Genomic DNA, 16,106 nt, shown 5'->3' on the forward strand with positions numbered 1-16,106 from the left:
AGGGGAATGAGGCCTGCAAAATATGCAAAAATACTATGGTTTTTCCAATGACAGTTTACCAATGAATGGAAGCAAGAACATATTTGCTCAAGGTAAGAAAGCACCTTTATACGCATTCAAAAAAGTTCCGGAGTTCAACTTTAAGTGCATTGAATGGTTTGTGAACCAACTATGTGCAACCAGTTATGTTTTATAATATAGTAACTTTAAAAAAGCAAAAGAAGAGGAGTAGTAGAGAAGGCTTCACTAACCACTATGGGGGAATATTTATATATAAAGTTATATTTAAGTAGTAAATGCAACTTTCATTAAAAATGCACCTGGCACATTTCCCTGCAGTGACTGTTTGGTGACTGCCAGATTCACTGCTTTATAAAAATGTCCCTATGGTATTCTTGGAGAACAAATGTATTTTAAGACAAAAAAAAGCACAACTTGTAGTTTGCAATACATGCACATTTCCTCTGTACTGTATGCCTTTAAAGACCCTGCAAGTACATAGTATGCTGATCTGTCAAAAATGCACTTACCCCATGAGCCTTTTTGTAGGCTAAGAGCACACAGCATTTTAGTACTTCTGTACCATGCAATCCAGTGCAGGCAAAAGCACTACATTTGCAACCTGTGTATGGGGTGTTCTTAACTTAACACTGACACACACTGCAGATCCCAACTGCAGTGCATTCTGAATGAGGTGCAGGAAACACAGTGTTCTGCTGTGACTGGCACTTACACCCCGGTCATGTCAAGCCCGACTTAAAATCGTGCGACTTACAGTAAAGTTGCACGATTTCAAAGTCGGGTGACATGCCGATTTCAGGTGCGATTTGCAAGACATCTGACACAGATGTCTATGCAAACCGCACAAAAAGTAGCGCGTGTACTACTTTAGAAATCGGTGATTTGTCCGCTGTAATTGCATACAATAGGGTGCGACTTGGCATAGGATTTGCACTCAGTGCGACACGGGTGTCAGGGTTTGCCATCAAAAACTATGGTAGGTTGCCTAACAGGAAAAGGAAATCACTGCAGGTGGGAATTGCAGGTCGAAGTTAAAAGTTAAAGTTAAAATCAAGTCAGTTTAATATCTCTGGGTAGGGAAAAAGAAGACAATGGAAAATCCATTTTTTGTTTAAATTGTTGCAATATCTGATTGATACAAACACCAATTTGTTTTTTAAGGTTCACAAATTGCTTTTCCATTTCAGTCTGAAGTCAGAACACATCAACTTTTGATCCCTCAAATAAAAAAAGTATTCAACCACATCTTGCAGGAAGACCGAATTCACCTCCATAGCAGTGAAACTAAAAACGATTAATCCATCTCATTGCTCAACATAGGCTTTTAAAGGATAAGTTCAGCTTTGGGAACATGTTACATGTTCCACCCCTTTTTAGGGTTTAACATGTAACATGTTACCATAGCCGCTGGCAGCCATCCCCCCTACCTCTGACAGATAGTACGGGGAGCAGTCTTCCTGTACTATCTGTCAAATTTGAAAACAGTGTGACAGTGTGGGGCTCCGTCCACACGGCTGCATCGTTCATTCACGGACTTCCGTGAATGGATGAATTGCAAGTCCTGACAGCCTTAGAGGCTGTCGGCTTGTAGTTATCAATGAGCTACCACAGAGTTGTGGAGTGCCGTGGTAGATCATTTAAGCTTTTTGTCAGAATGTCTGCTTGCTCGTACATCCATATGGCAAGCAGATATTCTGACAGGTCTGCAGAAGACCAACTACTGATCGCTGGTGCAATGCTTTCCAGGCTCCTGTAGACAAAAATAATAAACGTAAATGTTTTTACCTGCATAAAAATGTGCATTTATTATTTTTGGCTAAAAGGTGAACTTATCCTTTAAAGATAGATTTACTCAGAGCACAGATATTTCATAAGAAACAAGTGGGACTTACACCTCAAATACACTTCTCTAACAATATTAAGAAAAACTGAGTGATCTAAAAGATTCCACAACCAACATGTCTTGAAGATATATTTGTATAATCAGGGCTTTTTTTCTCAGATAAGAGGTACAGGAACTGAACCACAACCCCCAAAAAACCCCTCCCCTACACACACAAGGCTATCAAATAGTGGGTGTTGTCAAATTTGACTAACGGGGGGGGGGGGGGTCTTAAAGGGCCAGGAGTGCATTACTTAAAGAGTGCAGAGTTCGGGGGGGGGGGGTTACACACAGAGTGCAGAGTTCAGGGGTGTGCTGCACGGCTTCCACAGCTGCTAACCTCTGCATCTCCTATCCACATCTCGTTTTGCAACCCCCCCTCCACTGCTTTCACCATTCCCTTTTTCCCCATCATCTTCCACATCTTACTGTAGTTTCTGTATTAAACTGAAGCACCCTGCTGGCTCTAGTACCTCCCCGCGTGCTGTAGGTGGCTCCACCTCTCCCACTTGAAAGGAGACCATCTAGTGTGCATGTCAGGATCTGCACTGCACCCCGAGCACCTGCATCTCCCTTGACTCCATCCTGCACTCATTGGGAGCCGCTCAGGAGATATGATCTGTCGAAGCCGTTGGGAGACAAGCTGTCACTTCTGAACACAGAAGCCAGACTGTGTTTACAAGTGATAGTGGTGAGCAGGGAGCAGAGGGCAGTGAACTGAGGTCCACCAAGTTCCTGATGAAAAAACACTGAATATAATATAAAATTTAATGCGCCTCTAAATAGTGGTGTAATCTCATGCCTAAATAGGAATAAGATCTCAATGTCAACCTCTCAATATCAAGATGGCAACAGTGTTGTGAGACCCTAAACCTCGATAGTCGTAAATGTTCTTCAAGATCTCAGTGAAGTTCCTACACTAGACCAATATAGGATAGAGTGCTCCAAATTAACAATAACGTTTGTTTTTTACACTTTTTAAAGACTGTCTACAAATTTGCAGTGAACCAAACATGATTGTCTTGCTGAATGTTCTATAACCTTAACACCAAATTTTCTAGCCTCCACTCCATAATACTTGCAATTTGAAAATCCAGCTATCCTATTACTAGGCATAAAGACAGAAATTGCTATCTCAGAGGATGTGCAACAAGTTGCAATGGCTGCCCAGGCCTACACAGCATCCAAACAGAGAACACCTTATTAATCATTTGAAAAAATTCAAAAAGTTAACTATAGTATATAATGATCTAATAAAGAAACCCCATGCAGGGGAATATGTCTGTTGTACAACTTTTTCTACTAAAAATCTTCAATAAAATTTTTGTAACTAAAAATAAGAAATGAACGTTACCTTAAATGCATCATTTCCAGAATGAGATTTATCTTCATAATATTTCAGCTGCTCTCTCAGTTTTTCGACTGGGGGAAAAAAAAACATATTCTGAATACATTTATGTAAATATGTTTTGGTTACAGTTTCCAGCTGTATAGGCTATAACATTAAAGTCTGGTACCTTCAGGTGTTTGGACACTGACAAAGCTTTTAAGAACACACTATCTGGGCATCCCCCTATAACCCCACCCCACTCCATGAGTCTTTAGTTTTTAAACAAGCAATGCAGAGTAGCACAGGAATAGAGGGGAGGTCAGCCTGTGTCCTGTACTGTACTCCAAAATTTGGAATTTGCAGATAAGTCAAATACCACTGAAAAAAAGCTCAATTCGTGGGAAAAAAGGACGTAAATTTAAGTTGGGTGCAGCACTGCATGACTGCGCAATTGTCAGTTAAAATAAGGCAGCGCCGTATCGCAAAAAATGGCCTGGTCAGGAAGGGGAGTAAATCCTCAGGAGGGCAAGTGGTTAAATTTGTTTTTTTTTCATCAGGACAAGTAGATTTTCATGAGGGACAAGAAGACCGGGACCCCGATTTAGTCCCTTGGACAAGTAGTTTTTAAAAACATTTACACACCCCTGAAAGGTCTTTACAAGGGAAAATGAAGCCAGAGATTTTTAGAAAAGAATGGAAAAGAAAGGCTGAAACCTGGCCTTAAGAGTACTTAAAGAATATGTAAACCCAACATTTCATATTCCTGATATGTGCCTGTTGTACCATGTACTTGCAATTCAGACAGTAATAGCAGGTTGTTTCTCTAATCCTGACATCCCATCTGCTCCCCGTTTTCACCGACATTCCTCCTCCTCCTCTGGTGCAGCCCCTACCCATTCTCACTGACATTCCTCCTCTCCTTCCCCTCTGTTCTGCATTCTTACAGACAATCCTTCTCCTCTCCTTATGGTGCAGCCCCCCTTCACCTCTCGATTCATAAGATTCAGACAAAACTAAAAGCTTTTAATATTTTATGATTCGAGGGGGTGGAGTTGATGAACAGTGGGTGAAGCCAGGCAGAGATCTGAGAAGAATGCTGCTTCTATAGAAAAAGGTAATTGGAACAAACACTACTACCAGCTATACATATGCCTATCAGGATACTAAAGATATATTTTGCCCGTAGTGGGTCTTGTGATTCGGAGCAATGGTGGGAAGGTACTACCTTAAGGTAAAAAGTAAGAACAGAGATCCTGTAACACTCCACATAGTGATGCAGCGCTCAGTCCCTCAGAATGTTAACCCTTTCTGTGGTAAATCAACCCAAGGGTTGTAATAAAACTAAATATCTCCCGATGCTTGGCCTATCAGGCCTACTCACGAGTGAGTCTTCAAAGACAGGATCACACCAGAGGTTGTGCCATGACTGTGGACATTAAAAGTGCTCAGCAGTTAACAGTACACAGAGATCTGAAAATCCCTACATTGCTGAGCCCAATGCCCAACTAGCTTGCAAAATTGGTTAAACATTTTCAGTAGAGGAAAGATGTCCATTCTCAGAGGACACAATCAAATAACTGAGGCATGTTGGAAATAGGAAGAGTTATACAAGGCTAGGTACATTTTTTTGTTTGCCAGTGTCCAAATCCTTCCATAGGAGGAATGAAAACATTGGGGGCACCATGTTTAAAGGAGAATTCCAGGCAAAAATTCTTTACTCATTTCTGTTCTGTAAAAAAAGTTACCTGTGCTGAGATTTATCCCACGTCCGGATCGCTGCTCATTAGGGCATGTTCATAACAGCCTGTTGGTCTTATACTCAGTAAACAGCACTGGTGTGTATTGTATGGAGGTGGTGTGATGCATTTCCACAACTCCTCACACTATTTACTTTATATTAACTTTAGTGAAATGTCACAAAATGAAGCTTCATTAGGGCTGACACAACTAATCAACATCAGTTATAATCAATTATGAAAATATATGTTGACTATTTTCATAATTGATTAGCTGGTCAGCCGATTAGTAGGCCTGCATACAGAATGTATTATTTGTTTACATATCAGAAAATACAGTGCAGCACACATACAACTCAGTACAGTGTTCATACATGTCAGTATACACATTCCAGCACACACACAGTCTAGTACACTCTCCATACAAGACAGTAAGTGCCTGTGAACTTGTGAATGTGTAAGAAGCATTGCTTTGTGGGATATGCAGTCCTGGGCAGGAGAAGGAAGTGGGTGATTCTAAAAGGCAGACGTTTTTACCTTGCTTTAGGGGCAATCTATACTATACTATGCGGCTTGGTATAGAGGCACTTTGAAGATAGGAGGAGCCAGAAGCGCCAGTAGGGGACACCAAAAGAGGAGAATCATGGCTGCTTTGTGCAAAACCCATTACACAGAGCAGATACATATGACAAGTTTGTTGTTTAAAAATAAAAATCCAACATTTACAAATCACTTTAAGGCCTCTTTCACACGGGCAGTTGTTCTGCCGCTTGTAAATGCAGGTTTTTTTTATTTTGAAATTTCAATACTCCTGGCACAGAGATCACTTGCGTTTGTACATTGCATTTATCTGCGTTTATATGCCGCTGCGTTTAGCTGCGGTAGTAAATTCTTGCCTTTTCTAATGCAACTGTTTACTTATTTTTTCTTTGTACTGCAATTAACTGCGTTTATGTACAGATAGCTGTGATACATCGCTCCTGGACGTAGTCGACTTATTTTTCCTAAATGGATAAAACCGTATGTTATGAAAACATTGCTAAACGCAGTGTGTGAATGGAGCCATAGGGATGCATTGTCTGCATTTAGCAGCAGTAAGTTCCTCTAACCACAGCTAAAAGCTGAAATCTAACCGCCCGTGTAAAAGGGGCCTAAGGGCTCTGTGCAGCAGCATCTGAGCCCAGAGAAGTTGAAGGATGATAGACTGGAGGTAATAAAAGGCATTACAGTGAAAGTTAAAGTAAAAGTTTACCAGTTTAAATCAGGTGGAACAAGCGCTATGGATGTGATCCCTTAATTCACCACAGCTGCTGTACCAAATGCTATACTAATCGTATCAGTCCTTATGTACAGCGCTATTGGTTTTTGTTTAAATGTGCAATAAACAAATATATTCTCTACAATGCTAATATACTCAAATAAAAAATAAACATGATGCAATAAAGTGTCCATTGTGCTTCAATAAGTCTCTCTGTGCATATAAAGTGTCCAAGGGTTTTCAGTTATTCACAGTACAATACACAATGCCTTCAAACTTATTAAAGTGTCTATGCTCAAAAAAGTGCTCCATTTCCAACAATCGCCTTGTGTTTTTCACAGATGAGAGAAGGTTCACCCTGAGCACATTTGACAGATGCCTGTAACATCATTCAGCATGACGGTTTTGGTGGTGGGTCAGTGATGGTCTGGGGTGGCATATCTATGGAGGTACGCACAGACCTCTACAGGCTAGAAAATGGCACTCTTACTGCCATTAAGTATCAGGATGAAATCTTTGGATCCATTGGCAGACTCTACGCTGGTGCAGTGAGTCCTGGGTTCCTCCTGGTGCATGACAATGGCTGGCCTTATGTGGCGAGAGTATGCAGGCAGTTCCTGGAGGATTAAATAATTGATATCACTGAATGACCCCCACGCTTGCCTGACCTAAATCCAATAGAACACCTATGGGATATCATATTTCGGTCCATCCGACGATGCCATTTTGCACCTCAGACTGTCTAGGAGCTCAGTGATACCCTTGTAGGCCGTGTACTGGGGTGGGCTCGCCAGGATACAGTGAAGTCACGAACGAGGAAAGCAACCCCAACACCAGCTTTTGCCACAAAAGAATTTTACTTCGATGTAGCAAATAAACACAACCACAAATGCTGGGAACATACAATAAATTTACATATACCCAGCCCAAAGGCCAAGACCCTTGTGCTGCACAGCACGGCGCCTTCTGAAGATGAAGGTAGAAAGAGTAGTAATTTAACTACTGGCGGGCACAACTAAGCTGCCACACCTTACTTATTATTACCCTAAAAGAGCAGGAATCAGTGTATGGGTGTATGGTATGGGCTAGCCTGCGGTGCAGCACAACAGCTTACAATCTTACACAAATCTACAGTATTCCCCCACCCATAACTGGTCCTGTAGCACGTGCCTGAGTATTCCTTCTGAGCAAAACGCCAGTCTGGCTTGAGTTTGTGGGATGTTATCAGCTCTCCAATGTGAAATGTCACTTTAAGTGGTGGAGTCCTTCCAATAATCAGTAACAACACTTGCGGCCTGACACAAACAGAGACCCTAACTAACTATAGGCCTGGACTCAGTCTCAAGGCGCCAACACTGAAATGAGGTGCGTGCACGATCTTACCGACCCGGGTCTGCTTTCCATCTGCTGGTGACTCTGAACAGAACAAATGTCTCTCCAACAAACATGTGGTCTCGCCGTATATGTTGCTTAGTTCCTCTGCTCTCATCAGCATTCCTGGCAGCAATCTCTGGTTACGGAGGGATGCTCTCACACCTGGATGTCATCAGATTCTCAGCTCACACGGCCCACCTCATTCACCATTCTCCAGAACATGGCTGCTCTCTCTTCTTCCTGTTCCCTCTCAACTCTGTGTGAAAACTCCACCTCTTCATGAATATAGAAATAACTATGCAGTCTGAGGCTGTGTTAGAAAAACAGTGACATCTTGTGGCTAAACTGCAGAATGTCAGTCAAAACATTTAATTTACTCCACACAAGCAGTATTCAAACAATGAGAGCTGTTTCTCCATCTCACATGCCACCCCACTAGAGGTTGTCATCCTCGGCAACCCCCCCCATACAAATTCATTCTGGGCATAACGCTGTGGGGGCACACCAGCATTGGGCTTTGTTGACCTTTGTAGAGTGACAGGCTCAGAAGCACTGGGGACGTCAGGCACATTTACTGGGAGAGGAGCTGCTGACCGCTCAACACTTTCCCTTGGTGGCAAACTTGCTATGGTTGGAGCCTCTGTGGGTACCGGGGCAGGGACAACCCACCATTCCTTCCCCTCCTCTAAGGGTATTTCCTCTGTACTCTGAGCAGGAGGAGCAATCCCCTCCACGCACAGTGGTTCATAAAAATTACGACTCAACATGTTATGGTGCAAGTTTCGTGAGGGCCCCCCAGTCCCTATTAGCTCTATCTCATAGACCGGGATGGCAGGGTATACCCTCCTCTTCACAGTGTATGGGACCGCCTCCCACCGCCCATCCAACTTTCCAGATGGCCGCTTGGCTTTGACTATCACTCGATCACCCGGGGCATACCCCTCCTTCTGCACTGGTCTTGGATTGGGGTATACCACTTGTCTAAGGCGCTTCCCCACAACCTTGTGGATCGCTCTCAGCCGGTGGCGGAGCTCTTGCACCCATGCGGTAGTATTTCTTGGTGGTGGCTCCATCGGATCGGGCATGTGGAGATCTTCAATCTCCGGTCCGGCTCTCCCAAACATGAGCATATGTGGGCAGTATCCGGTGGTACTGTGTACCCTGTTATTATAGGCCCACATCAGTTCAGGTAGGTATTCGGGCCACCAAGCTTTTTGGTGGTCCTCCAGAGTCCGCAGCATCTGGAGCAAGGTGCGGTTGAACCGCTCGCACGCCCCATTTCCCTGAGGGTGATACGGGGTGGTATGGGAACGTTCGATCCCATACAGTTGGTACAACTCATTCATTAGAGTACCCTGAAAACATGCCCCCTGGTCTGAATGTATTCTCTGTGGACACCCGAACACCTGTATAAAGTGTTTGCAGACCGCTTCAGTGGCCGACTCTGCCGTCTGGTCTCTGGTGGGTACAGCCATCGCATACTTTGTGAAATGATCTATCACGACTAGACAGTACGAGTGTCCCGAGGTAGAATACCCAATCTGTACATAATCGATCATAAGGAGCTCTAGGGGTGCTGATGTCCAGATGACCTGGACAGGAGCCCGCTGTTCAGGACTCTTACTCAGCCCGCAGGGCCGACACTTAAGACATGCCTCGGCCACCATGTCTGCCAAATCTGGACAGTACACGAGCCGTTGGAGCCACTTGAACGTTTTATCGCTCCCAAAATGGGCACCCCTCTCATGGGCTTCCCGGGCAGCCTCTGGTCCCAATGACATGGGGATGACAATCTGTTGCCGGTACTGCAACTCTGACTGCAAGTATATGGTCCGACACAGGAGGCCCTGGGTAATAGTTTGCTTATCCCACTGCCTCAACAACTTTTGGCCCTCGGGAGTCAGACAAGCCTGCTCTTCTGACCGAGGCCAGATCTTGGTCCGGACCCATTCTTTCACTTTCCACAGGTCCGGGCAGCTATTCTGGACCCTCTCTCAATCAGCCAACGTCTTTCCCAGCACCATTGGCATCCCGGACGCCACCCCACTTGAATGTGCCACGTCTTGGAACATGGGTAATCGACCAAGGTCAGGAGTTTCAGTATCCTCTAGCTCCTCATCGGCACTCTGAGCCAACAACCCTACAGGGACTCGGGAGAGTGCGTCAGCGCCGCCGTTCTCCCTACCGGACTGGAACTTGATGCGGTATTGGTACTTAGAAAGGCGAGCCAACCACCTCTGCTCAAGCGCACCGAGTTTGGCATTTTCCAGATGTGCTAACGGGTTGTTGTCCATCATCACGGTCACCTGTGCACCGGTCAGGTACTCCGCGAACCTTTCGGTCATGGCCCACACCAGTGCCAGTAGTTCCAATTTAAAGGAGCTATAGTTGTCAGGGTTGCGCTCTGACTCCCTCAGAGGCCGGCTGCCATAGGCAATGACTCTCTCACATCCATCCTGGACTTGGGATAACACAGCCCCCAGACCATGTAGACTTCCGACAGTGTACAGCAGGAATGGGGTGTCGAACGCCGCATAAGCCAGAATCGGGGCATTGATCAGCGCCCCCTTCACTGCTACAAAGGCCCCCTGCAGTGCCCCTTAATAACTCGTTTAATGGGCCCACCAAATGAGCAAACTTGGGTATAAACCTCCTGTAGTAGCCGGCCAGTCCAATGAACGCCCGCACCTCTCGTAGTGTACTCGGCTGGGGCCACTTCTTGACAGCCTCCACCTTGTTGGGGGTTGGCTTTACCCCCTCCTGGGTGACCAAATGTCCCAAATACTCTATCTGCTGTTGAAACAGTTGGCACTTCTTGGGCTTGATTTTGAGCCCATGGTCTCGCAGCCATCCTAAGACCTGTCGCAGTTTCTGGAGGTGATCCTCAAAAGAGGCCCCAAACACTACTACGTCGTCCAGGTATATCAATACCGACTCGAAGTTGAGATCTCCCAGACAGTGCTCCATCAACCGCTGGAATGTTCCCGGGGCATTGGACAGGCCGAATGGCATCCGGTTGAACTCGTAGAGACCCATAGGTAGGATGAAGGCCGTCTTTGCTTTTTCCTTCTTGGCCACCGGTACCTGCCAATACCCACTGGCCAGGTCAAGAGTTGAGAAGAACTTCGCATGATTCAGGGCGGACAACAACTCCTCAACCCGCGGAAGGGGGTAGACAACCCGGACGGTCTGGGCATTCGGCTTCTGATAATCCACACAGAAACGGAGACTCCCATCTTTCTTCCGCACCAAGACTACTGGGGCAGCCCAAGGACTTTGACTCTCCTGGATCACCTGGTTTTCCAACATGCTGGCCACCATATCCTTCACCTCCTGGTACATTTTAGGCGGATTTGCCGGTAACGTTCCCTGATCGGTGCAGCATTGCCGGTGGGGATTTCGTGTTTGATGGTGGAGGCACACCCGAAGTCCTCATCATGTCTCGAGAAGGCCTCCTGAAATTCCCAAAGGGTGTCTTCCAGCAACTTCTGTTGTCCTGGAGTCAGGATCTTGCAGTTCACCCCCATCCGGGCCATGATCACTCGACTGCTCCACTCCGATGTCGGGGTCTCCCTTTGATGGACCTCTACAGCATAGGTCCAGGCTGATCTCCTATCTGGCCGTAGCGCGAAGCTCTCCGTCGAGGAATATCCCCTTTGGACACATAAACTTTGGCCAGCAAGGTATTCCCAGGGACGGTTAACTCACAGTCTTCAACGTTGAGGCAGTGCACAGGCACACATCCATCCTTCACAATAGCGAGGGCCCGGGCTACCAGTGGATGAGTCTGCGTTTCTTCTGGTAAGCGGGCTCGATCAGGACCTCCAGTCCATTCAGTTGTCGTCCAGCCCCAACTGGCAGCATCAAATATTCGCTCTTGTCGAGGTGGGATCTTCACCGGGATCCTCCATGGCACCCTCATGTGTCCAATGGGTCGACCGGATATGTCGCCCTTTCGCAGACTACACCTCCTCACCATCTTGCTTTCCAACTCGGCTTCCATAACGGTGCTGCTGGCATACAGGTCGTGTTCCTCATGCTTAGGGCTTAGCTTCTGGTGTACCGCCGCAGGACGCCCAGCGGCGGTCGAAAGTTTAATGTCGGCTCGGACTTCATCTGTTTTGGGCACTCTCTGGCCATGTGGCCGTACTGTCGACAAGCCCAACAGAGGGGTCCCCTTTTGACGTGCCCCCGCAGCTGAGTTATCCTGAGTGGAGCAGCGCGAGGTGCTGAGGTCATTTCTGGAGACAGGGGAGATTCTGCCTTCATCTGGGACACTTCCAGCCGAAGTTCTCTTAATTCTGTCCGCAGGGCCTGGACCACATCCTTTAAGGATTCTGAGTCTTCAGATGCAGACTGACCTCTTGTAGCATGGGTACTACTCACTATTCTCGCCGCCACAGGTATGCACTCTTCCTTTCTCTCCACGGTGGCTAAGTAGATGCTGTACAATGTCATGTTGGGCCCCGTCCGGGTCATCTCTTGCAATTTGTCCTGTAAGAACTTGTTGGAGAGCCCCACTAAGAACTGGTCTCGTAGTAGCAGGTCCACCTCAAGGAAAGCTCCCATGGCCTCTGGATCTCGCCGCTGTATTTCATTTAGCGTCTCCTGTAGGGCATTGCAGTACTGCATCAGGGTCTCACCCTCTTGCTGTGGTCAGTTGAAGAAGTGGCTCCGCAGCTGCACTACTTTAGCACGCCCCCCTTGGGCTCTCTCCAGCAGGGAGAATATTTTCTCTAGGGTGTCTCTCTCAGATTAGGGCCTTACCATTACTGTCCATCTGACGTCACCCTCTAGAGCCCCCAATGCAACCCCTGCCCGCAGCTCTGACGTCAGGTTACACATTCTAACCGCACTTCGCGCTCTTTCAGTCCAGTCCTGCAAAGTCATAATTTTACAGTCAAATTTTGGCAGGTGACTAAACAGCGCACTCACGGGAATGTGCCCTATTGGTACGGACAGAGTAGTCCAGGACCCGAGAGTTTGCCGTACTAAACGATGTTAGTGCATTGATCTCCCCCTCTGAGCATTTGTGTTCTGACAAAGGGACTGCCCCCCCCTGACCCCCCCCCCCCCGCCAGAACACACTGATCACCACTCACAGCCATTGGTTGCCAGCACTGATCAGATGCTGGTTTCCCAGCATGCCCATGCAAAAAAAGCCTGTTCTTAGTCCAGCTTCTGTCAGACAGGCTGCTTTACACACAAAGGCAAATGTATTCTGGCTTTTGTCAGTCAGGCTGCTGTACACACAGGTGAATGTCTTTCAGTTTCTGGTGAACAGGCCCATACCAGCCTGCAGGCACAAGCAGCTTATATCAAGCTACCAGCGAATGACAAGGGACTCTGTCATGCATAATATTATATTACAGCCCTGTCTGAAATCTGCAAAACAGCGTTCTAGGTCTTGTAAAAAAAAAAAATGTCTTTAACTATTTTGATCTCTGAGTCAGATGATACAGTATGTATAAGATTCAACCTCTAATGGTATATACATTTCTTCTGTCTGCTATTCTAAGAGTGGATTAGATATTTTGTTCCATAACCATATAGCTGTTTAATTATATTTACCACTGAATATAGATATTCAAGAATAAACGTTTTTTAAACATTACATATTAACTAAAATATACATCAAACTTTTTTTCAAGGTTTTTAACCGATTAATCAAAACAATAAATCGGCTAACTAATTGATTATGTACTGTGGGAACTCGCTTCAAAATGGTAGAGCTTTTCTTGTTAAAGCACACAGCAACTCGCTTCATTAAGGGCCTTTTTGCCCAATTTTATTTACAAGAAAGTTCAAATAACAAATGCTTCCCACGCAGGGGTATCCACCATCAAGCAAAACAATTCAGCCTTCTGGCTCTTTCAGCTATACCGCTCTATATCTGTCTCCTACAGACTTCTTCCACAGGGTTGTTTTAGCACACAGCTATTCTCAAACAGCTCCTTGCTGCTTTTGGCTTCCACCTTCCTTGGTGGAGCCCTCCTGACTCCTATCTGCCGGGGTGGAGCCCTCCTGACTCCGTTTGCCGGGGTGGAGCCCAGAATCATGGCCTGGCCTCCACAAAAAGGCCTGCACACACCTGTGCAATCAGCACGCTGGCTGCTCCCAAAATATGGGCCCAGGATTGGAGATTTCATCCCTCCCAAATCTCTTAGAAATCTCCAGGCTACAGGTCCCAAACCAGGCTTTACAAACCAAAGAGGAAACTGATAAACCAGTTTCCTCTGCATTATGAAATCTGCCTGGAGCCCCTCAACCTGTATGGTTGAGAATCCTGGGTCTCCATCATGCTTTCCACCGTGGCAGGATACCGCACTGCCACATATCCCCCCCTTTGTTTTGATCCCGTAGGGGGCAGAACACACAAGCCCAAACTCTTTAATTTGGCACCTTTCACCCATATGAGCCCATTTCTGACTGACATTGCTTTCAAAGGGAAACTTTCCTTCCCGTCTTATGAGGCGACTTTCCCTGTGTTCTCCTAGCACACGGACTTGGGCCCTATAAAGACACTGTGCCTTTTTACGGGTACGCTTCCAAAAGCGTTGCCTCTCTATTTTCCTTGGGGCCACCCAAGTCACCTTCCCATGAAGGAACTTCCAAAACTTGGTACCTTTCTGAGGATGAGGTTGACGCCTGAGCTTTAGGTGTCTGATAACATTAAAGCTACGCTGCACTCTCAACCGCCGGTTTCCCTTTACCTTTGAAGGGGTTACACTTTTAAATACAAAAAGTGTGGGCTCTTTTATAGGGGTTACCTTAGACCCTCTCTGCATTCTATGTACATGCATTCTCTTACTGACCAAAGTTAACTCTGCTTGTTTCCCCCCATACACTGCATGCTTCCTTTTGTCACTGACATTCTCAGACGACAGCAATGTCCTACTCTCCTTCTGAAGGACAGCCCAATTGTCTTGCTCTTCAGATGTTTTTATGTCAGGGGACCTCTTTAAATAATCCACTTCCTTAAAGTTTTCCCTCTGGGCAGATAAGCCATTTAAAGTTTCCCTTCCCAGACTACCCCCTGAACCTGTAGGGGGCCCAATTCTACTGCAGCTTTTAGCTCAGCTGTGTCTACCACATCATTACCCACCACATCACATGTTTCAGGGTTATCAGCACGCATGTCCTCATGACCTTCAGATCCATCATTGGGCATATGGTCACCCACAGAAACTAACTGATCGACATTTACCAGTGCCTCGCACTTTTCCAAATCATCATATTTACCATTTACCAGTGCATCGCACTTTTCCTCATCATCATAAACAACATTTACAAGGGCCTTGCATTTTTCCTCATGGTCAGAAACATCCACATCTTTGTCAGAACTCATTTCAATGTTTGGCAGGACAGTGTCTGGAGAACAAGTGCACAGCGTGGAGTGGTTGTCTCCCATGGCAACGTCGCTATCCACCAGCTCCACTGGCACATGAACCTTTTCCAGCAACTGTCCTGACACCTGACCTTCATAACATAATTCCACATTTGGTTTACTGACCCCAATCACTTGATTTGTGCCATCTGACACTTCCACCAACACTGGCTCATTTGGTATCACACTATTTATTCCCACACCATTGGATCCTTTGTGGTTTGTGGGCACGATCTCTGCTATGTGCTCAATCTCACTTGGCCCTTCCATTTTGGGAGGGAGACCATCTGCCGCAACAGCAAGTGCACCCTTGTCTATAAGCTGCTCTGCAGTCCCTCCATTTAGCACAGCAGAAGTCGTGTCCACTCCACTGTTGGAAACAGAGGTCCCATTCAACAAAGCCAACAGATTTTCAGCCCATCTGTCCCAGTCTACTTTCTCTGCACTCCAATCAGAGGTACTACGTAGTACCGCACCAACTGCCGGAGGAGACACAGGACAGAGTGGCTCAGCAGACACATCACATATATCACTTTTCTTCAAACAAAACCGTGGCACTAAATTTTTAACCTCAACAGGTTGCAATACCACACCCTCACCACCGTGCTCTGATGGCGCTTCATTCAACTCAGGAACACTTCCATACCTATTGTCAGTACTGACAGACTCCATTAACCCATTATCACCATGAGCATTTTCAAATATTTCAGTTTTAGCATTTAACTTATCACTAGATTCAAGTACTCTCTTGTCCAGAGCAGCACCAGAGTTGTCCAAGGCAACCTCTGGCTCCAACACACAGAGCTCCCAGGAAGTTTCCATGGACACCTTTGCAGCCTTGGATACTGTTGCCAAGGGCAACATATCTTTACTCATATTCACATCAACACTGTTATCCTTAGTGAGCTGTGCTAGCCCATCACCAACCATAACATTACATTTACCAACAGTAACACTTTTGTCAGCATGACCATCAGCATTCTCATTGCATATAGACATGACTGTGGTTTTTGCGGGTAATCCCTGGCTATTACCCAGCTAAGCAGCCTGTGAGCCATGCTTCACAGCACTCTCTCTCTTTAAAGGGGCACTATTTTCAGTTTTAGCAGCTCCATAGC

The 16,106-nt window shown here is 46.0% G+C and overlaps 1 protein-coding gene across 1 annotated transcript in view; it reads right to left on the reverse strand.

Moving 5' to 3' along the window:
- SCLT1 (sodium channel and clathrin linker 1) overlaps positions 1 to 16,106 on the reverse strand; it is a 295,900-nt gene that overhangs the window by 244,177 nt on the left and 35,617 nt on the right. Inside the window, exon 3 of the mRNA XM_089672201.1 lies at positions 3,258 to 3,325. Within this exon, the coding sequence (XP_089528327.1) occupies positions 3,258 to 3,325 (68 nt within the window). The remainder of the gene's footprint in view (positions 1 to 3,257; positions 3,326 to 16,106) is intronic.

Source organism: Staurois parvus, unplaced genomic scaffold, assembly GCF_062004578.1.
Source record: "Staurois parvus isolate SC_StPar_1 unplaced genomic scaffold, SC_StPar_1.0 ptg000122l, whole genome shotgun sequence".
NCBI classification, from domain to species: Eukaryota; Metazoa; Chordata; class Amphibia; order Anura; family Ranidae; genus Staurois; species Staurois parvus.